The sequence below is a fragment of the Galleria mellonella genome, unplaced genomic scaffold (assembly GCF_026898425.1).
Source record: "Galleria mellonella isolate WM207_F2 unplaced genomic scaffold, CSIRO_AGI_GalMel_v1 utg74, whole genome shotgun sequence".
Lineage (NCBI taxonomy): Eukaryota > Metazoa > Arthropoda > Insecta > Lepidoptera > Pyralidae > Galleria > Galleria mellonella.
In genome coordinates, this window is record NW_026442147.1 from 1,907,589 (window position 1) to 1,924,944 (window position 17,356).

At 31.0% G+C, this 17,356-nt stretch overlaps 2 protein-coding genes across 3 annotated transcripts; both read left to right on the plus strand.

Annotated features, from left to right (window-relative positions):
• The first annotated feature begins 223 nt into the window (after positions 1-223).
• On the plus strand, positions 224-8,254 carry LOC113516280 (V-type proton ATPase subunit H). Of its 2 annotated transcripts, XM_026900676.3 has the most exons (11): positions 224-420; positions 506-587; positions 684-864; positions 1,553-1,768; positions 2,715-2,915; positions 3,915-4,049; positions 4,442-4,627; positions 5,222-5,409; positions 6,549-6,737; positions 7,018-7,131; positions 7,533-8,254. In XM_026900676.3, exons 1-11 carry the CDS (start codon positions 357-359, stop codon positions 7,606-7,608), a joined length of 1,632 nt encoding a protein of 543 aa, XP_026756477.1. In that variant the 5' UTR covers positions 224-356; the 3' UTR covers positions 7,609-8,254. The 2 variants fall into 2 exon arrangements, with proteins under 2 accessions (XP_026756477.1, XP_026756478.1); XM_026900677.3 differs by lacking the exon at positions 2,715-2,915 and having other exon boundaries at positions 228-420.
• A 1,392-nt stretch (positions 8,255-9,646) lies between these two features.
• LOC113515998 (actin-related protein 5) lies at positions 9,647-17,157 on the plus strand. Its single transcript, XM_026900325.3, has 12 exons — positions 9,647-9,867; positions 10,402-10,567; positions 11,081-11,247; positions 11,324-11,515; positions 12,099-12,329; positions 12,630-12,751; positions 13,065-13,145; positions 13,516-13,680; positions 14,241-14,404; positions 14,853-14,990; positions 15,576-15,730; positions 16,329-17,157. The coding sequence occupies exons 1-12, from the start codon at positions 9,762-9,764 to the stop codon at positions 16,631-16,633; spliced, it is 1,992 nt and encodes a 663-aa protein (XP_026756126.1). The 5' UTR covers positions 9,647-9,761; the 3' UTR covers positions 16,634-17,157.
• The last annotated feature ends 199 nt before the right edge of the window (positions 17,158-17,356 follow it).

Sequence of the window (17,356 nt, forward strand, 5' to 3'; positions counted from 1 at the left end):
ATAGTACATTCTCAAGTGATTATTTCCGTATTCCGATACTTTAACTATAGTTTTAACATATTTCTGAACGAAGGAAAGTGACAAAGAATAATTTTAATGTTGGTTAAATTGACCATCGTTACAATGTTGACAATATACTAAATAATATCACTATCTCTTTTTGTTGTAGCAAAAAGTGTATTCATAAGAGAAGGTAAGATTATAACTAATAATTTGAAGTACTGCTAAATTCATTACACATAGTCACAAGACCTCTCAGCTGAGGTTTTCTTTGCCTAATTTTCGATTTTCCTAAATAATTTCTCCTTAGAATATACTAGTCGATTATACAAGTGTAATTAAAATTTGTGGCCAAAATGGCTAACATTAGTGATGAAAATGTTAGCAAACTTATTCCTACGCTTGGTGACGATAAAATCGGTAAGTATTTTGTTACTGTGCATATAAAATACATTTTTAGTTTTCTATCATCTCATTATTACTCGATTATATATTGTAATTTTAGATATGATAGCTGCCACCAGCGTTTTGCAAATCAGAGCGAGTGAAATCCGCCAATCTCAAATAAACTGGCAGTCTTACCTCCAGTAAGTATTGATATTTTATAGATTTATTTAGTACTGTTGTTTCCAGCTGAAAGACAATGGTTAAACTGTTTGATATACAATTCTTCTATTGAACAGGTCCCAAATGATCACGCAACGTGACCATGACTTCATCGTCAACCTAGACCAGCGAGGTCAGAAAGACTTGCCAGATAAAAACCCTGAGGGTTGTGCTGATGTGTTTCTGAACCTTCTCACCCATATCAGCAAGGATCATACAATCCAGTACATCCTTGTTTTGATTGATGATATTCTCTCTGTAAGTGTTACTATTTATATATTCTATAAGTGTTACTTTTATACTTGTAACATAAATGAATAGCTATATATTAGCCCTTTCCACTCTTCCAGTCGAGTGACACTCAACATTAATTTTGTACCATACCAAAAGTGATTATAAAGATTAGAGTTATTGTATCCTGTAATTACTCATAAATAAAGTTTATCATATAAGAAAAAATCAATTTTATTTATAAAATATGAAAAAACCCCTAAAAGTTAAAAAACCCAATTTTAGTGTGGAGCTGGTGGAATAAAAAGAAAAAAGGCTTGGAGTGGAAAGGGTTAATATTAAATTATATATTAATAAATCAAAACAACTACAAAAATCTCTATTATTATTATAATTTTTTATGTAAAAAAACCTTGTTTGTTACACTTTTAATTTATTTCTATCAATATCTTTATGTTGGCATTTATAAATCAATAATATATGTTTATTACTACTGCTAAATTACAAACTTCTAATCATCAGATTGTGAAGTAAAGTATTAAACCACAATATTACTAAGATCTTCATTAAAAGAAATTAAGAAGATTCATTATCAGTTATGATGTTTGTAGGAGGTTTCAGCTAAAATTACATTTCTTACCTATTATATTATTAATTGTAGAATACTACAAATATGATGTCTGAAATAATGTGTTTAAATTGTTATTATTTTCAGGAAGACAAGTCCAGAGTTAAAATTTTCCGTGAAACAAGACACTCATCGGGTAACATCTGGCAACCATTTCTGAACCTGCTAAATCGCCAGGATGAGTTTGTGCAGCACATGACTGCCCGCATCATCGCCAAGCTGGCATGCTGGCATCCTCAGCTTATGGAAAAGAGTGACCTACATTTCTACCTTTCCTGGCTCAAGGACCAACTTAAAATGAATGTAAGTCTAATTTTATCTCATATCTCATCTTTGATTTTAATAGATTTTCTTTTTTTGAAGTTAAGTTGTGCATGGATGCCAGAATTTGTATTTCAAGGCATGTTGATATTTTTTTATAATTTTAGTTTAATAAGAACAAATACATAAGCAATGCTTTGCTAATTGTTCTAACTTAAAAAAACATTCACTTGTCATATATGGTATATGATCAGAAATGTATTTTCATATTAACTATACATATTGTATGAGCAAATTTGCATGGTTACAGTAATGTTATTTTTAATAATGCTAATAACTAACACAGTCATTTATAGATTTTAATTTTGGTTGAAATGTATTTTTATACACTGGAAAGAAAGCAACTTATTTCCAACAACTATCTATGCTTCTTGAATCAAAAACAAAATAATACTTATCTGGGTTTATTTTTTATTTATTATATCCAATACTCGCGCACATAACAGTTCTCTAAATATAACATTGATATCCTCTTGCCAGTTTTCTTATAGGATATTTATATACACTTACATGTATATTTGAACAATAACTTTCCTATTTCAGTTATATATAGCAAACTTAAAATTTACCCTGTTTAAGGTAATGTTAACTAGTCTTAATATTTCAATGGACAATTAAAATATTTCTTCTGTTAGATCACTTTACAGTTATAATGAGTTATATGTAATATAAGAATGTGCATAGCATTCAGAAATAAATCAACTGTCAGAAACAAATTATCATTATGAACATAAGTATAAAACTGAAATAATGGCGTTAAGCTTATTGGACTCAATAAATTATGTATCAGCTGAATAACACAATCCATTATGTGTCTAAACCACTGATACGTAACACAATGTTGTAAGCATCATACGCAATCATCACGCATCATTGGGACATTGATAGCGTGAATATATTGTCATTGAGAGGTTTGTTTTCTGGCAAGGCGGAGAAAATGTCTGCCGACTTAGAGCATGCTGAGCAGGTTATGTTGGAACATGAGAAACAGAATTTCTCTGATAAGCCACACAAACATCACAAGGAGAAGGAAGAAAAGAAACCTGATGCCGCTCAGGAGAAATACTCGAGCCTTTACAGTGCTTTTGATGAACTGAAACCGGAGGAATTACCACCAAGCCTGTATAAGGTACTCTCTGTGTAGATGTCACAAGACTGATGCTAATGAAGGTAGTAACACTGAATGACTAACATGAAAAATATAGACAATGTAACTAACGCATGTTACAATGATTTTCTGATTAATTACAATAACCACGCTTAATTTTACTAAATAATAATCGTATAAACATTGAAAACGTCACGCTTTATAAAATTCGTGGAGGCCTAAAATTATTTGCTTTCTAAAATATAAAATGCCTATTGTTGTAGAAATGTATATCTTAAATTTATTGTTATTATATTAGTATATGTTTTAAGTAAAGCTTAAACTTGTGTTATATAATTAATGTTTAAATTTTGTATGTTATTTATTTCTTGGAAATCAGATATAAACTATTTATCTTTTGTAAAATTATGTGTTATGTGACATGTCACAAAATTAGGGTAATCATATTTTGTCATAATGAGCTCATTATAAGTATCTGCATATTTTAAATTAAAAGTAATCCTTTTCAATTAGGGTAAACTGTGTTAGGATTAATAATTGTTATTGTTTTTACATTTAGTTTTAGAATTAGTTATGTCATTACAATTATTAGAATCCCATTAGGTAGATACTAAAAATGAGAGATAGGAACTTATAAAAATCTGAGTAAAAGAATCTGACTGTTACATTTATTTTCAAATGTAAAGTAATTATTATGTTATAAAAAGCCCAAAGTTAAAGGAAATAATTTAACGAATTGTATTTCATTATGACAGTATTCTGCACTGAAATGGTAAAAAGATTCATAGCTGAGTTCACTATAGCATGGCCTTAATATGAATAAAATAATAAAGGAGACTATAGGCTAATTAAGCGCTGACCATATATATACAAATATAGTATAAGATGCCTCTGTATTACAAATATTGCAAGAAATTAATGGGTTCAGGAGATTCAAATTATACAAGATTAGTTACAATATTACTTTTAGTACCACAGTACCAATTAACTAATAATAATATTCTAATTTATGTTCTACAGAACAATGACTACATCCAGTCTGTGGCTCGTTGTCTGCAAATGATGCTGCGTATCGACGAGTATCGCTTCGCATTCCTTTCCGTTGACGGAATTTCCACTCTTCTTTCGATTCTTGCTTCCAGAGTCAACTTCCAAGTAAGTGATCTGTATAATATTTTTTTTTTGTAATTCGTAAATTTTGTGTTATTATAAAAAATCGACAATAAAAAATTTCTATTATAATTTAAATAAAAAATATTTTATTTCTAAACAAGGTTAGGTATTATTATAAAACAATTTTTATTAACATTGAAATGCTAAATTCTCAGAACAATAATTTAACAAACCACTTTCTTTTATATTCATTAATTCATCAATACACCCTTACAAGTTATAAACATATATATAATATATCACATATATGGTTAATGTGTATATAAATTCTATGATGTCTGATTAAGATGAATTTCATTTAATACCCCCTTTTTATCCTTTGTCGTCATTTCATCTTTTAGTTTAAACTAACAGAAGGTTAATATTTACTTCAGGTGCAATATCAACTAGTGTTTTGTTTGTGGGTGTTGACTTTCAACCCACTACTTGCGGAGAAGATGAACAAGTTCAATGCCATCCCCATACTGGCTGATATTCTGAGCGACTCTGTTAAGGAGAAGGTCACCCGTATTGTACTTGCTGTTTTTAGGAACTTGATTGAGAAGCCTGAAGATCAACAGGTAATTAATAAGTAAATAAGATATTCGTAATATAGTAATAAAAAAGCATAATTAGAAACAATGTTCAATGGTATATTTAACTATTGAGTTTTACCTTTGTATTTTCGTTTACATAATGTTATTTAAAATGATATGTTGATTGATCAGTCAGTCAAGAGAGTTAGCTTTTTCAGTCCTCTCTATTTATGAATGAGCACACGTGGACGAAACTGCGGACACTGATACTGATAGTTTATAATATTATTTTCATTCATCATATTTGTAAAAACTCAAAAGTAAAATGGCAGCAATATATGAGTTGAAACTAGTACACTAAATTTAAATATATTAGTTTGAGGATTGGAATCCGTAATATAAATTCTTTTTCATTATTTCTAATTTTATTGTTTTTGCAAGTAGCAATTCATGATTTTTACAGCTATAATTAATTTGTGTGTAAGGACTTTGAATATTGTCTTGTATATATATGTATATATAATATATTATATATACATATATATATATAATATATTATATATACATATATATACAATTAACGAATTAATCATACTATAGTATGATTAATTCGTTTTATTTAATTTTATACGTTATCAGGTGGCGAAAGAGCACTGCATCGCCATGGTTCAGTGCAAAGTCTTGAAGCAACTGTCCATACTTGAACAGAAGCGCTCCGACGACGAGGACATTATGAATGACGTAGAGTTCCTAAATGAACGTTTGCAGGCCTCTGTACAGGACTTGAGCTCCTTCGATCAGTATGCTACCGAAGTTAAGAGTGGACGGTTAGTATGTGTAGGCTTTATTTTTAATGGGTGAAAATAAAACGGTAACCCCGCCTGCGCTATTGGTATACACCGACAAGGCACCAATGGAAGATGATAGGTGAGAATGAATGCAGGTCAGTTGGCCCACCATGGTGAATTCATCAAGAATTAAACATGATAGTTTCCAGAGGTAACCGTATGGAGGTCGACCTGTGAGGGTATATTGCTAGCAATGGGGCTATTAGACCCCATTACTAACAATCCCTTTCCCCCCTGTACCTGTAGTATGTATAGGTTTTTTTTTGATGGGTGAAAATGGTATGGTAACACCGCTTGCACTAATGGGATACACTGGCAGAGCACCAGTGAAGGGTGATAGATGAGAATGAAAACAGGCCAGTTAGCCCATCATGATGAATTCATCAGGAATTAACCATGATAGTTTCCAGGGAGAACCACGAGGAGGTCAACCTGGTTGGTCGCAATATTGTATAAGTATATTGCTAGCAGTGGGATTCTCAGTCTCCATTATTAACAATCCCTTTCCCCCCAGTATGTATAGGTTGTGTCACATGCCTTTCATCATTATCATCAGTTAATGAAAGTTACTTCTTATATATGCTTTCTTTAGTATTTTTTACTCAGGTATACAATAATAATAACAATTAGAAATAATGTGATTAAAGGTAAACTTATCTCTAAAAGTAACCTCAATTTTTAATTATTTTTAATAATATTAATATCCCTTTTTTGATATTTGAATAATATTTTACGAAATAGAACACATTTCGTCATAGTCGTAGAATACTGACGGATCTAACAAATATTACATATAAAGATCCGTCAGTATTCTACGACTATTACGATTTAAATATTTCGTAATTTATTAGTCACAACTGCAAGATTATATCGTCGTTTTTAGAAAAGTAATTAACTAACCAATTGCAGTAGCTGGATATAGATATGGCGCCATTTATATTGACCTATTACTTTTAAATTATGTAAAATATACCGTTTTTATTAAACTTTTACATTTAAAGAATGAATTCCTTCTAAATTGTATAACATCAGCAATCTTGAAACTTGATACTATGTTTTTACTTTTTTGTGACAGTACAACTTAATCACCCTAAAAAATTATTTATATTTTTTTTCAGCCTGGAATGGTCGCCAGTGCATAAATCGGCTAAGTTTTGGCGCGAGAACGCAGCGAGGCTTAACGAGCGCGGACAGGAGTTGCTCCGCACACTGGTCCATTTACTTGAGAAGAGCCGCGATCCTGTGGTGCTCGCCGTTGCTTGCTACGACGTTGGAGAGTATGTGCGACATTATCCACGTGGAAAACAGTATGTATACATTTATCTATTCTTTGTTGTATTATTTTATTTATCTGATTGATTTATCAATGTAGATTGATAATTTTTATAATAAAAACAAAATTAATAGCTGATATCCTGAGAGTGTTATAGATTATAAAGGGGAGAGAGGAATTAACGCCACCTCTAATAAAAATAACAAGATAGGAAAATTATAATAGCTGTACATTGTATTATCAAAATATTATTTAAACTATTATTATACCTAATAAATCATAATCTGGGTACTAATATAAACTGTATATTGTAGCATCATTGAACAACTGGGTGGCAAGCAGCGTGTAATGCATCTCTTGAGCCATGACGACCCCAATGTGCGATACGAGGCACTCCTAGCCGTCCAGAAACTTATGGTCCACAACTGGTATGTATTTTTTTTACTTTTATTTTTTTATTTTATTTTAATATAAGAGGTCACTTAAATTGTATTTTTTCTGTGTATATGACATAAAAAAAAAGTACTGTGAACTGATTTTAAAGATTATTTTTTATTTGAATGCTTTTACTGTCGTATTTTCGGCCATCTCTCATTTCAATAAAAAATAATATTCTGCCACCCATAAAGCTTTATGTTTACCATTTGCGAAGACTAAGTATACTTTTTATACTAGAAACACACTGGCTGAGTTACCCTATATATTTATCAGAAATAAATAATAACCTACTTATGTTTATACCACGGGATAAGTAAAAAAATTTCCAAGTCAATCAACAAACAGCATTAATATAAATTAATCAAATTGTTTGCAAAATTTTATTTTTCAGGGAATACCTCGGCAAACAACTTGAAAAGGAGCAAATTGACAAACAGGCTGGTACTGTCGTCGGAGCTAAGGCTTAATTAATTAAAATATTACTATACATATATGAATGGAATATGTAATATGTTGTTATTGTTGCATAGGATACAATAGGCTCTTGCTGTTACGAAAATATTTATAATTAAAATGTTTATCATATGCTTAAAATTACATGCGTGTGTACATAGTGAGTTGCCATTTAGTCGATGTTATCATGGATCCTATATTATCACGAAATAGATTTATGAATAAAATAGTTATAACTATACATTTATCTGCTCTTATTCAATTGACAGTATTTATTATTTGTTTCGCATTTTTAATTGGTATCATACCTGAACTATAGTGTTATTTTAACAGGTAAAAATGTTAGAAACTTATTGGATTACTTTATATCAAAATACGCCATTAATATTGTAAATAAAAATATTTAAAAATCTATTTATGTTAATCAACTTTATAAAGTCTAAAAATATAAATATATTTCGAAATCAATTCTAACACAAATATTCAGTGTTATTAACCACATTCCTCCAAGATTTTTTGTTGTTCCAAGCTTAATAATTATTAAGTTTATTAAAATAATCTATAGGTATGTAACACCTACTAAAGTAGTAGTTTAGCTGCAATGATTTCTGAATAAACTGATTACATCAGTATTGTGAATAAAGTTAATATGATTATAAATCTAACTTTGATTTTCCCTAATTCCTAAACTCCATATTGGTCTCTATTTTGATTTCCATATTATTAGAAAAATTCATTGGTCAAAAAAATAGTTTTTCAATTTAATATTAGTCGCCTACGGATACTAAACTAATTAAAAAAAACTACATAAATTTCCAAAAGGAAGGGCCTTAATTGGGCATTTTGCGTTTAGTTTCCCAGTAATGGTTGTCAGTTTTCAGTTTTTCCATGTATTACGAAATGTTACGTAAAAGCTTTTCAGCAAGCAATCAGTAATTACAAATTAAGAACATCTGTTTTTGTCTGTTGCTATTATCACGTAATCTAAGTAATAGAAATGTCCGACTTTACTAATACGTCTACTAATTATATGAGTATTCTATGACTCATAGCCTATGAGTATTTGGATTATTTTCAAATAATTCGACTACAATAATAATAATAACTTTATTGCATAATCATGATTGTAACAAACTCAGCACTAGAAATTACAATAAAAGTAGATACAAATTCATTTGTACATTTGAATCAGTTTAAACATCTGTGTCTGAACTAGGTTATAAAACCTGTATCTCAGACAACAGCGCTCAACCCTCATTACATAGTATAATATTAGTTCAGGTAAATTTTTAGTGCTACATATAGAATGTTGATTTTATATAAAGTTAATTCATATATATATAACTATTGGGAATAATTAAAAATATTGTGAAAAAATGTGCTCCCTGTGTGTAGAGTGTAATTTGAATGTATGTGTGTGGGAGAGAGTGTAAAATTATTTGTATGTTTACTGTAATATTATTTAAATAATTTAAAAGTTCATCTTGAATTTAATTGTACAATATTATTTTATGTATTTATTTGTAGTATACGAAACTCTTTACAAATACTGGTAGTATAGTAGTATAATAGTAGTATTTAGTAGTAGTTATTAGTGGGTGATAATAAAATGGTAACCCCACCCGCACTATCGGTATACATCGGCGGGGCACCAGTGAAGGATGATAGGTGAAGATGAAGCAGGTCAGTTAGCCCATCGTGACGAATTCAACAAGAATTGTTCACGATGGTTTCCAGGGGAACCACGTGGAGGTCGACCTAATAAAGTATATTGCTAGCAATTGGGCTGTCAAATTCCATTGCTAACAATCCCTTTCCCCCTATTTAGTTGTAGTTGTATTTTTATTACATTTCATTTTTTAATAAATTTTCCGTCTCATCGTAATTGTTTTCTTTCAACCAGTCTACAACTCTGTCCTTATATTCTTATCTATTTAAAGGATATATATTTAGAATTTTATTAAGTTTATTATATAAATGCGGACTAATTTTGTCAATCAATCAGTCTATCTAACCTTTTATGATCTGTGATAGCATTGTCAATGTCATTTTATCTTGCTTTTTGACTTTTGACAGACCGGTTCTTAAGAATTGTTTTGTTTAGTAAATTCATACTTTTTTAAAATTTATCTATCAATTTATATAAAATTAAAGATTATACATAACAATGGAAGATGTTTTAGTACTTAAAGATTATAAAACTGTTCCTGACATTGTTCATGAGTATAACACTACATTGCAGTTTGGTCACGTTCCTTTGGTTATAGATAATGGTTTGTGTACTATTTTCAAAATTCTTTATTATTGATATTTTTATATTGTTACCTTACAATTTCAATTCTCTCTCTATTACTATTATACTTTATTTGTATTATATCAATTCTCTTGTGGGATAGACAGAACTGAGTGCTAAAGATATCTCTTGCTTCCTGCGTTTTTATAGCTCGTCTCATGCATGCACACCGATTTCAGTGACTTATCTTCACAAAGAATATAGTCTATCTAATCATAATATATTAGTCTAGATCTCCCCTAGTATACATATATATACATTCATATTGTAAATCTGTTTTGTCCACTTTCATCTGGCATTCCTTCCACATGTATTATATCAACACACGATAATTATATGAAGTATATTAAATATTATTGCTTATAAAACTATCATCATTTTAGCCACCATTATTAATTATCCATCACTTAATAATCAATCAATAATAATAATATAAACATATATAATCCTCATTTCCCTTTTGTTTGACATTGAACACTGGTCTATTTAATCTATTAAACTTTTTTAAACTTAGGCTCTTACCAGTGCAGAGTTGGTTGGTCAATATATGATGATCCACAATTGATATTCAAGAATTTGATAGCTAGACCAAGAAAAGACAGGTGTAAAAAGGATGCTGAACCCCCAGTAACACCACCTATCCAAATAGGGAATGACATTATTAACATTGAAGCTGTAAGGTAAGATATGAAGCCAGTGATAGCATAAGAGGTTCATACATTACAATGTCTTCTCCTCCTGTAAAATATTTTGGCTGAAATATTATTGTTAATATACATTATTAGTATTAAATTTGATACTAAAACTTTTGTGATGACTTTCACCACAAAATTTTTATCTTCAATACTATAATAAAACAATGAAATTGTTCCTATTTATGTAACTGTATAGATCGGAAAGAATTTAAAGTACAAGTATAAATAATAAAATCCACATTTGATTTTTTTCATGACACTTTAGTAAAGTTGATTTATATTTAGTTCCATTACAATAGTTACATCTAAGTTCTAATTCTGCTATCAGTGATATGAACTTCAGCAGGATAACACCTATTTCAATAAAACATCTAAGTTATTAATTTTGATTTAATTGCAATTCATTATTCTTATGTTAATTGAGAATAATGAATTGTTTTGACTGTAAAAGAAAATTAAATCTCTTAAACTATAATTGTGAATAATTATCAATTTCAGATTTCAACTAAAAACTCAGTTTGATAAAAATGTAGTGACACACTTTGAGGCACAAGAGCAAGTATTTGATTACATCTTCTCACATTTAGGCATAAACAGTGAAGGCAATGTGCCACATCCTATTGTAATGACTGAGGCATTTGTAACACCTAATTATTGCAGACAATGTAAGTATGAAATAAAAATTTAACTTAATTTAAAAATCTTCTATAACTTACTGATGAAAAGCCATCTCCATTACAGTGATGTCTGAACTACTTTTTGAAGGATATGGCATTCCAGCAGTCAGTTACGGTGTTGACTCACTGTTCAGTATGTACAAGAATGACATTGGTGACACAGCACTCATTGTCAACTGTGGATACCACACTATACACATCATACCAGTTATTCGAGGGAAAGTCATTGTGGAACATGCCAGAAGAATCAATTTGGGTACAGCACTATATTGTATTGTATATTGAACCTCTATTATATATTATATATATATATTTATATATTATATATATATATATATATATATATATATATATATATATATATATATATATATATATATATATTATATTTTATTCTTAAGATCCCCTATTATACAGGTGAAATCGAAATTGTTAGCATCCTTTAAAGGAAGTAGCTACCAGTGAAACAGAACTTTTTTTTTACCAAAGAAACATGTGTTGAAAAATGACAATAAAACTTAAGTCCCCTAATACTAATGTGGTGCATCTCTTTGCTTGGTATGAGAGGTTAGAAGATTATTATAATATTTTTTTTTGTTTTTGATTCATAGTTTCTGTCCTAATATATTCTATACCATGAGAAGATAATATTAATACTAGATACTGCTAATAATTTCAGTTTTATCCTGAATAAATTATTTAGATTATAATATTGCTATTTAGTTAAATAAATAGAGATAATTATTAAATTTGTATACTTCAAATGGGTCATGTTCATAGACAAGTTCTCATCTACCACGAAAATTGTCAATATTTTTTTTTATCTTATGTATGTTTAGGTGGCAGTGAAATGATCTGTTACTTGCACAAATTGCTTCAACTGAAATATCCAGTTCATGTAAATGCTATCACAATGTCTCGGATAGAAGAAATTTTACAAGAACATTCTTCAATAGCTCTCGACTATCAAGAGGAGATAAGGAAATGGGCTAACCCCGATTATTATGAAGCTAATGTAAAGAGAATACAATTACCATTTATACAGTCGGCAAGTTCTACTGGGTTGACAGGTAATAAATATTTTCATCTAAGGAATTGTTAGTAATGGGATCTATCATCTCCAATGTTAACAATACATCTAGCTTGCTATTTTTTCTTCTGGAAGCCATCATAGTTAATTTTTGTTCAATTGTTGGTCCTGCTTTCATTCTCTCACTGATACTCTGCCAGCTTATAATGATAGCACAGGCAGGGTTGCAATTCCATCAATTAAAAAAAAAATGTTTATATTTTTGCTTAACTCCAAGGTTTATGGTGAATCACAAGATTTTATGTGACAGCATAATTTAATAATATCTTTTTCTTTAAAGCTGAGCAACAAAAAGAACGCAAAAAAGAAATGGCTCGGAGATTACTGGAAATAAATGCAAGAAAACGAGAGGAAAGACTTGCAGAGGATGAAGAAATGCTTAATCAGTTAATGGCCATACAGGTTTGTATTGTTACATATTAAATTTTTACAAATTTATATGATCTTTATTGCTTTTGTAAATTACATAGATAAGACAGTGTATGTAATTTACACTTACATTTATCTCTGAAAGAGATCTCTTCCAGCCAACCAAATACAGCAAAAAAACATGTAGTTCAGTTAAAGTGCATGGGTGCTGTGTGAACGACGTAGGGTACTCATATATAAGCTACAAATAACCAGCAAATGAAATATAAATATTACATAGATACATAAATATAATACCTACATACCTAACCTGTAATCTTTTAAATGAATTTCTTTTTTCTTCAAGGATATGATAGAGGATGGTGACACTGATGAATTTAATGAAGCAATTAAGGGTTTTGACATTAAAAGTTATGAAGATCTTCAAGTAAGTATTTAAATTATTTATACAGAACATCAATTATGCAATTTTGACCATGGCCTTTAGTTGTAATGATTGAGTAAATGTAAAACCAATGTATAACATGTATATAGTCAGAACAATAAACTTTCTCATTACAAATTATAGGCCACAATTTGTGTATGTGACCAAGTTATTTATAGTGTGCTTTTTATAAGGTATAATTTACTCATAGGATCTATTAATTTCTACAATATTAATGGAATTGTAATCTGTATCTATTTGTCTTACAAGATTTTCCTTATTGAATAGAGAAAATGTTCATCCGTATGTCGCGTCAAAAGGTGTGCCGTGCAAATACTGGCAAAATAAAATTTTAATAATTTAAATATTTTAGCGCCAAATATCGAATGTGAATTTGAGGATAGAAAAGAATAAACAGCGCATCGCTGCCGCTGCTAACGCTGAAGAGAATTTAGACGCGAGACCTAGTACCGGACGAATACAGCCACCCACTGATCCTGAGGCATTTCAGACATGGCTAAACGACACACGGGCCAAGGTAAATAATTGTTTATAGAGCTTATCCTGAATATTAAAGTAACCTATCTAAATTGAAAATAACGGTATATTAAGCTAAACGAATATTGAGGTCGATTCTGAGGTGCCCTTTTAGTAAACCCATCTCTAAAATACAAATTTCTATTTGAAATCATAGCGCAATCTTTACTGTAAGTACTTCTTACAGTAAATATTTCGAATGAATATGAACTAATTTTCTAACAGATTTCAGTTAGTTATTATAATTTCACTTCTTGATGGTCCATAAAATAGTAATTTTGTGAAATTAAAATATTAAACTAAGAGATAGGTTTAGGGAAATAACGCCTCAGAATCATCCCCACTAGCTAAAAATCTGCTCGATTAAATCAACATTCAAATAAAAATAATTCATTTATTTGGGCTACTTTGTTAAGCAAACCCGAAATCGTTATTTTTATATCGTTAAATAAATGAAGTAATATAAAATGCTAATTTATTTTTCATTCCATCTACCAATGCGAAGCCGGAACGGATCGGTAGTTAAAAAATATAATACAGTGCCATCGATCGTATTTACAGTATAGGGCACTAATGGCGGCACGGTCGGCGCGGCGAGCTCGCAGGGCGGCCATGCTACGGCGCCGCACACCCGCCGCCGCCGAACGCATGCGGGTCATCTCGCGCCTCGCCGCCGCCGGCGACGACTTCGGCGCACAAGACTCCGACTGGGACGCGTATAAGAGGTGCGTCCAAATGTTCACAACACGTCGCGCTGACCTGCCAAAGAAACAGTACTGACCCACTTCCAATCAGTGGCTCAGGACTGTCCCTAATTTCATATTACACTGAAAGCAAGCCCTGAGGTGAAAAGGGATTGTTAGTAATGGGTATTAGCAACCCTGTTACTAGCAATATACACTATCAAGTCGACCTCGCTGTTCGCCCCTGAAAACCATCGTGATTGATTCATTAGTAAATTTGTCCCGATGGACTAACTGACCTGCTTCATCTTCACTTATCATCTCTCACTGGTACCTTACCAGTATATACCGATAACGCAGGCGGGGTTACCATTTCATTATTATCCATTAAAAAAAAAAAAAAAGATAGCGAGCCCTGGTTTATTTGCATAGTTAGCTTCATCCGCCAATTTAATAAACATATTTCCTAAAAGTTTTAATATGTTGACAGTATAAGTAGAGAAGCAGATTCTGATTCCGAAGCTGATGGAGAGCGTTTGATGGAATTGGAAGAAGCGCTTCGCGAATATGAACCGCAACAATCCTCTCACCAGCACCACCAATTACACTTGGCAATTGAGCCTTTCAGGTAATTAAAACATACCTATCAAGTAACCTTAGCACTACTGACAATAGACTTCTGATAAAACGTCGAATTGTCGAGTCTTTAAGTACGAATCTTTATGTGCCCGATTATCATCGCAGACTAATGATAATTTATGAGTATTTTAATGTAATAACTACCGCTTTAACTTACGTATAATTAGATCGAGCCTGACTGCATGACGGCCCGCTAAGCACAAATTGTAGGCACTTGCGGTATCGTCACAGATCACGAATTGATTCCGAAACTAGTCGAGATTTTCCAATCTAATTACACGTAAGTTAAACCAGTAGTTATTATATTAAAACATAATGTATGCTTACAAAACTTTTAACAATAAAACATTTATGAGTATTAGTAATTAAAATTAAAAATCAACTAATTATTGTAATACACTACTGGCACTGTTTTTACTAGATGTTTATATGTTAAAAATATTTAAACATGTTTCATCAAACTTCATTGATTAGAAATGAGTGTATAATTTGGTTGGTTGAATACACTATTATTTGTCGCTGTAGTTATTCGTTTTTGTATTAGTTGCGGCATAAACTGATCATTTTGTTTTAGAGCTCCAGAATTAATGTTTCAACCGTCGATGATGGGCAACTTGGAAGCGGGTTTAGCAGAAACAATGGAGTATGTATTTAAACACTTCAGTCCTGAAGATCAACTATTGTTAGCTAATAATGTGTTTCTCACAGGAGGCTGCTCACAATTTCCAGGTATTTTAAACCGCCTTTTACAAGTCAATATTTTATTTAAAAATATACCTACAACAAATGTCATTTATAATTGAAAACATGAATGGATATATTTTCATTTTCGCTATTCTATGAATGGAAGGTGTTAAGAAGTCCTATATGCATACTTATATAGCTTATGTTTACACTCAATTTATTATAACATAGTTGTTAGTATGCTCGTATAACACATCAGTATAGCAAATATGCGATATACCACCATCTTAAATAAACGTGCAGATTATAATCTACGCGTAGTGACAACTGATGTTAATTCACGTTGACATTTTTATTATGGAAAAAAATATATTAATTTTTTTTAAGTCAAACACTATCTGCTCATAAATAATACTTTCTCACAATGTTTTATTAAATCCGTAAGTATAGTTTTAGTTATCTGTCGCACACGATGCTATAAAGCACAGGATAAAGTGTCTATTTACAATTAATATCTATATAAAAAAAGTGTTTCTCTAAGAATTCCTATGGAAAGAACAAGAAATTTAGAAATAAGATCAAAAGAATACAACCTACATAGATAAAATCGCAACAACAAGTAGTAAATAATTTTATATTTTAGGTCTCAAAGAAAGACTAGAGAGAGAACTCCTCGAAATGAGACCTTTCCAATCAACACACAAGGTAGTAACGGCCGCAAACCCTAGTCTTGACGCCTGGTATGGCGCCAGAGATTTCGCAGGCAGTAATGAATTTGAAAATTGGTGTGTATCCAAAGAAGAATATTACGAGATGGGCGGTGAATATTTAAAAGAGCACTATGCTAGTAATATTTACTATAAGAGCCCTGCGCCTATTGTGGACACCACTTTAGCACCGGCTGGCGACGCTAATGTTGTCAAAGAGGAAATAGTAGTTGATTCCTAACCTTACCAATTATTCAATATACGCACATATGTAACTAAATATTTTTATCCATTCCAAGGCAGTATACATTTAACAACTTATTATTAAAGGTTGAATTTGCATATTTTGACTGAACAAAAATATAATGGACCGAGCTGTTTCATGAATTCTAAAGCTAGCAAGGTTAAGAAGTTGCTTTTTTGTATGAATGATATTGATAATGAAACGTTACTGCTCACCCTATCGGTATACGCTGGCGGAGTACCAATGAAAGATAAGAAGTGAGAGTTAAACCGGCTCAATTCGCCAAAGTGACGAATGTATCCAAAATTAATCACAATAGTAATCGAGAAAAACCGCGTGGAGGTCAACCTGACAGAGTATTGTTTAGACACTGACTTGCGCCATGGAGTCGCGGGTGGATGTAAACATGCGAGACGAGCAGACGCCATCGACTTCATGATGGTGGCTTCGCATTTCTCATCTCGTTACCGAACACAATTTTTTTTTATATGAATTTATATAAATTATAATAGTTTACAGTCCACTATTGTTTTTATTTAAAAGTCCAATAGTATAGGACTACAGTATATTTATAGAAAAAGGCCGCCACAAGCACTCTTCTAATAATCCCTTCCCTCTAATATTACCTATTCGTCATACCGTACATAAACAACATAAAAGCCACATTTTTTTTAACTAATCGTAAATCAAAGATGCGAGGGAAGAGATTGTTAGTTATGC

What these genes read in the sequence shown, in the direction of transcription:
- LOC113516280 (XM_026900676.3), top strand. Translation starts at nt 357, where the DNA reads ATGGCTAACATTAGTGATGAAAATGTTAGCAAACTTATTCCTACGCTT. An exon ending in TGATTGATGATATTCTCTCT is followed by an intron (nt 865 to 1,552) that starts GTAAGTGTTACT and finishes TATTATTTTCAG; the next exon opens with GAAGACAAGTCCAGAGTTAA. An exon ending in AGGACCAACTTAAAATGAAT is followed by an intron (nt 1,769 to 2,714) that starts GTAAGTCTAATT and finishes TTTTCTGGCAAG; the next exon opens with GCGGAGAAAATGTCTGCCGA.
- LOC113515998 (XM_026900325.3), top strand. Translation starts at nt 9,762, where the DNA reads ATGGAAGATGTTTTAGTACTTAAAGATTATAAAACTGTTCCTGACATT. An exon ending in TCCTTTGGTTATAGATAATG is followed by an intron (nt 9,868 to 10,401) that starts GTTTGTGTACTA and finishes TTTTAAACTTAG; the next exon opens with GCTCTTACCAGTGCAGAGTT. An exon ending in ATTAACATTGAAGCTGTAAG is followed by an intron (nt 10,568 to 11,080) that starts GTAAGATATGAA and finishes TATCAATTTCAG; the next exon opens with ATTTCAACTAAAAACTCAGT.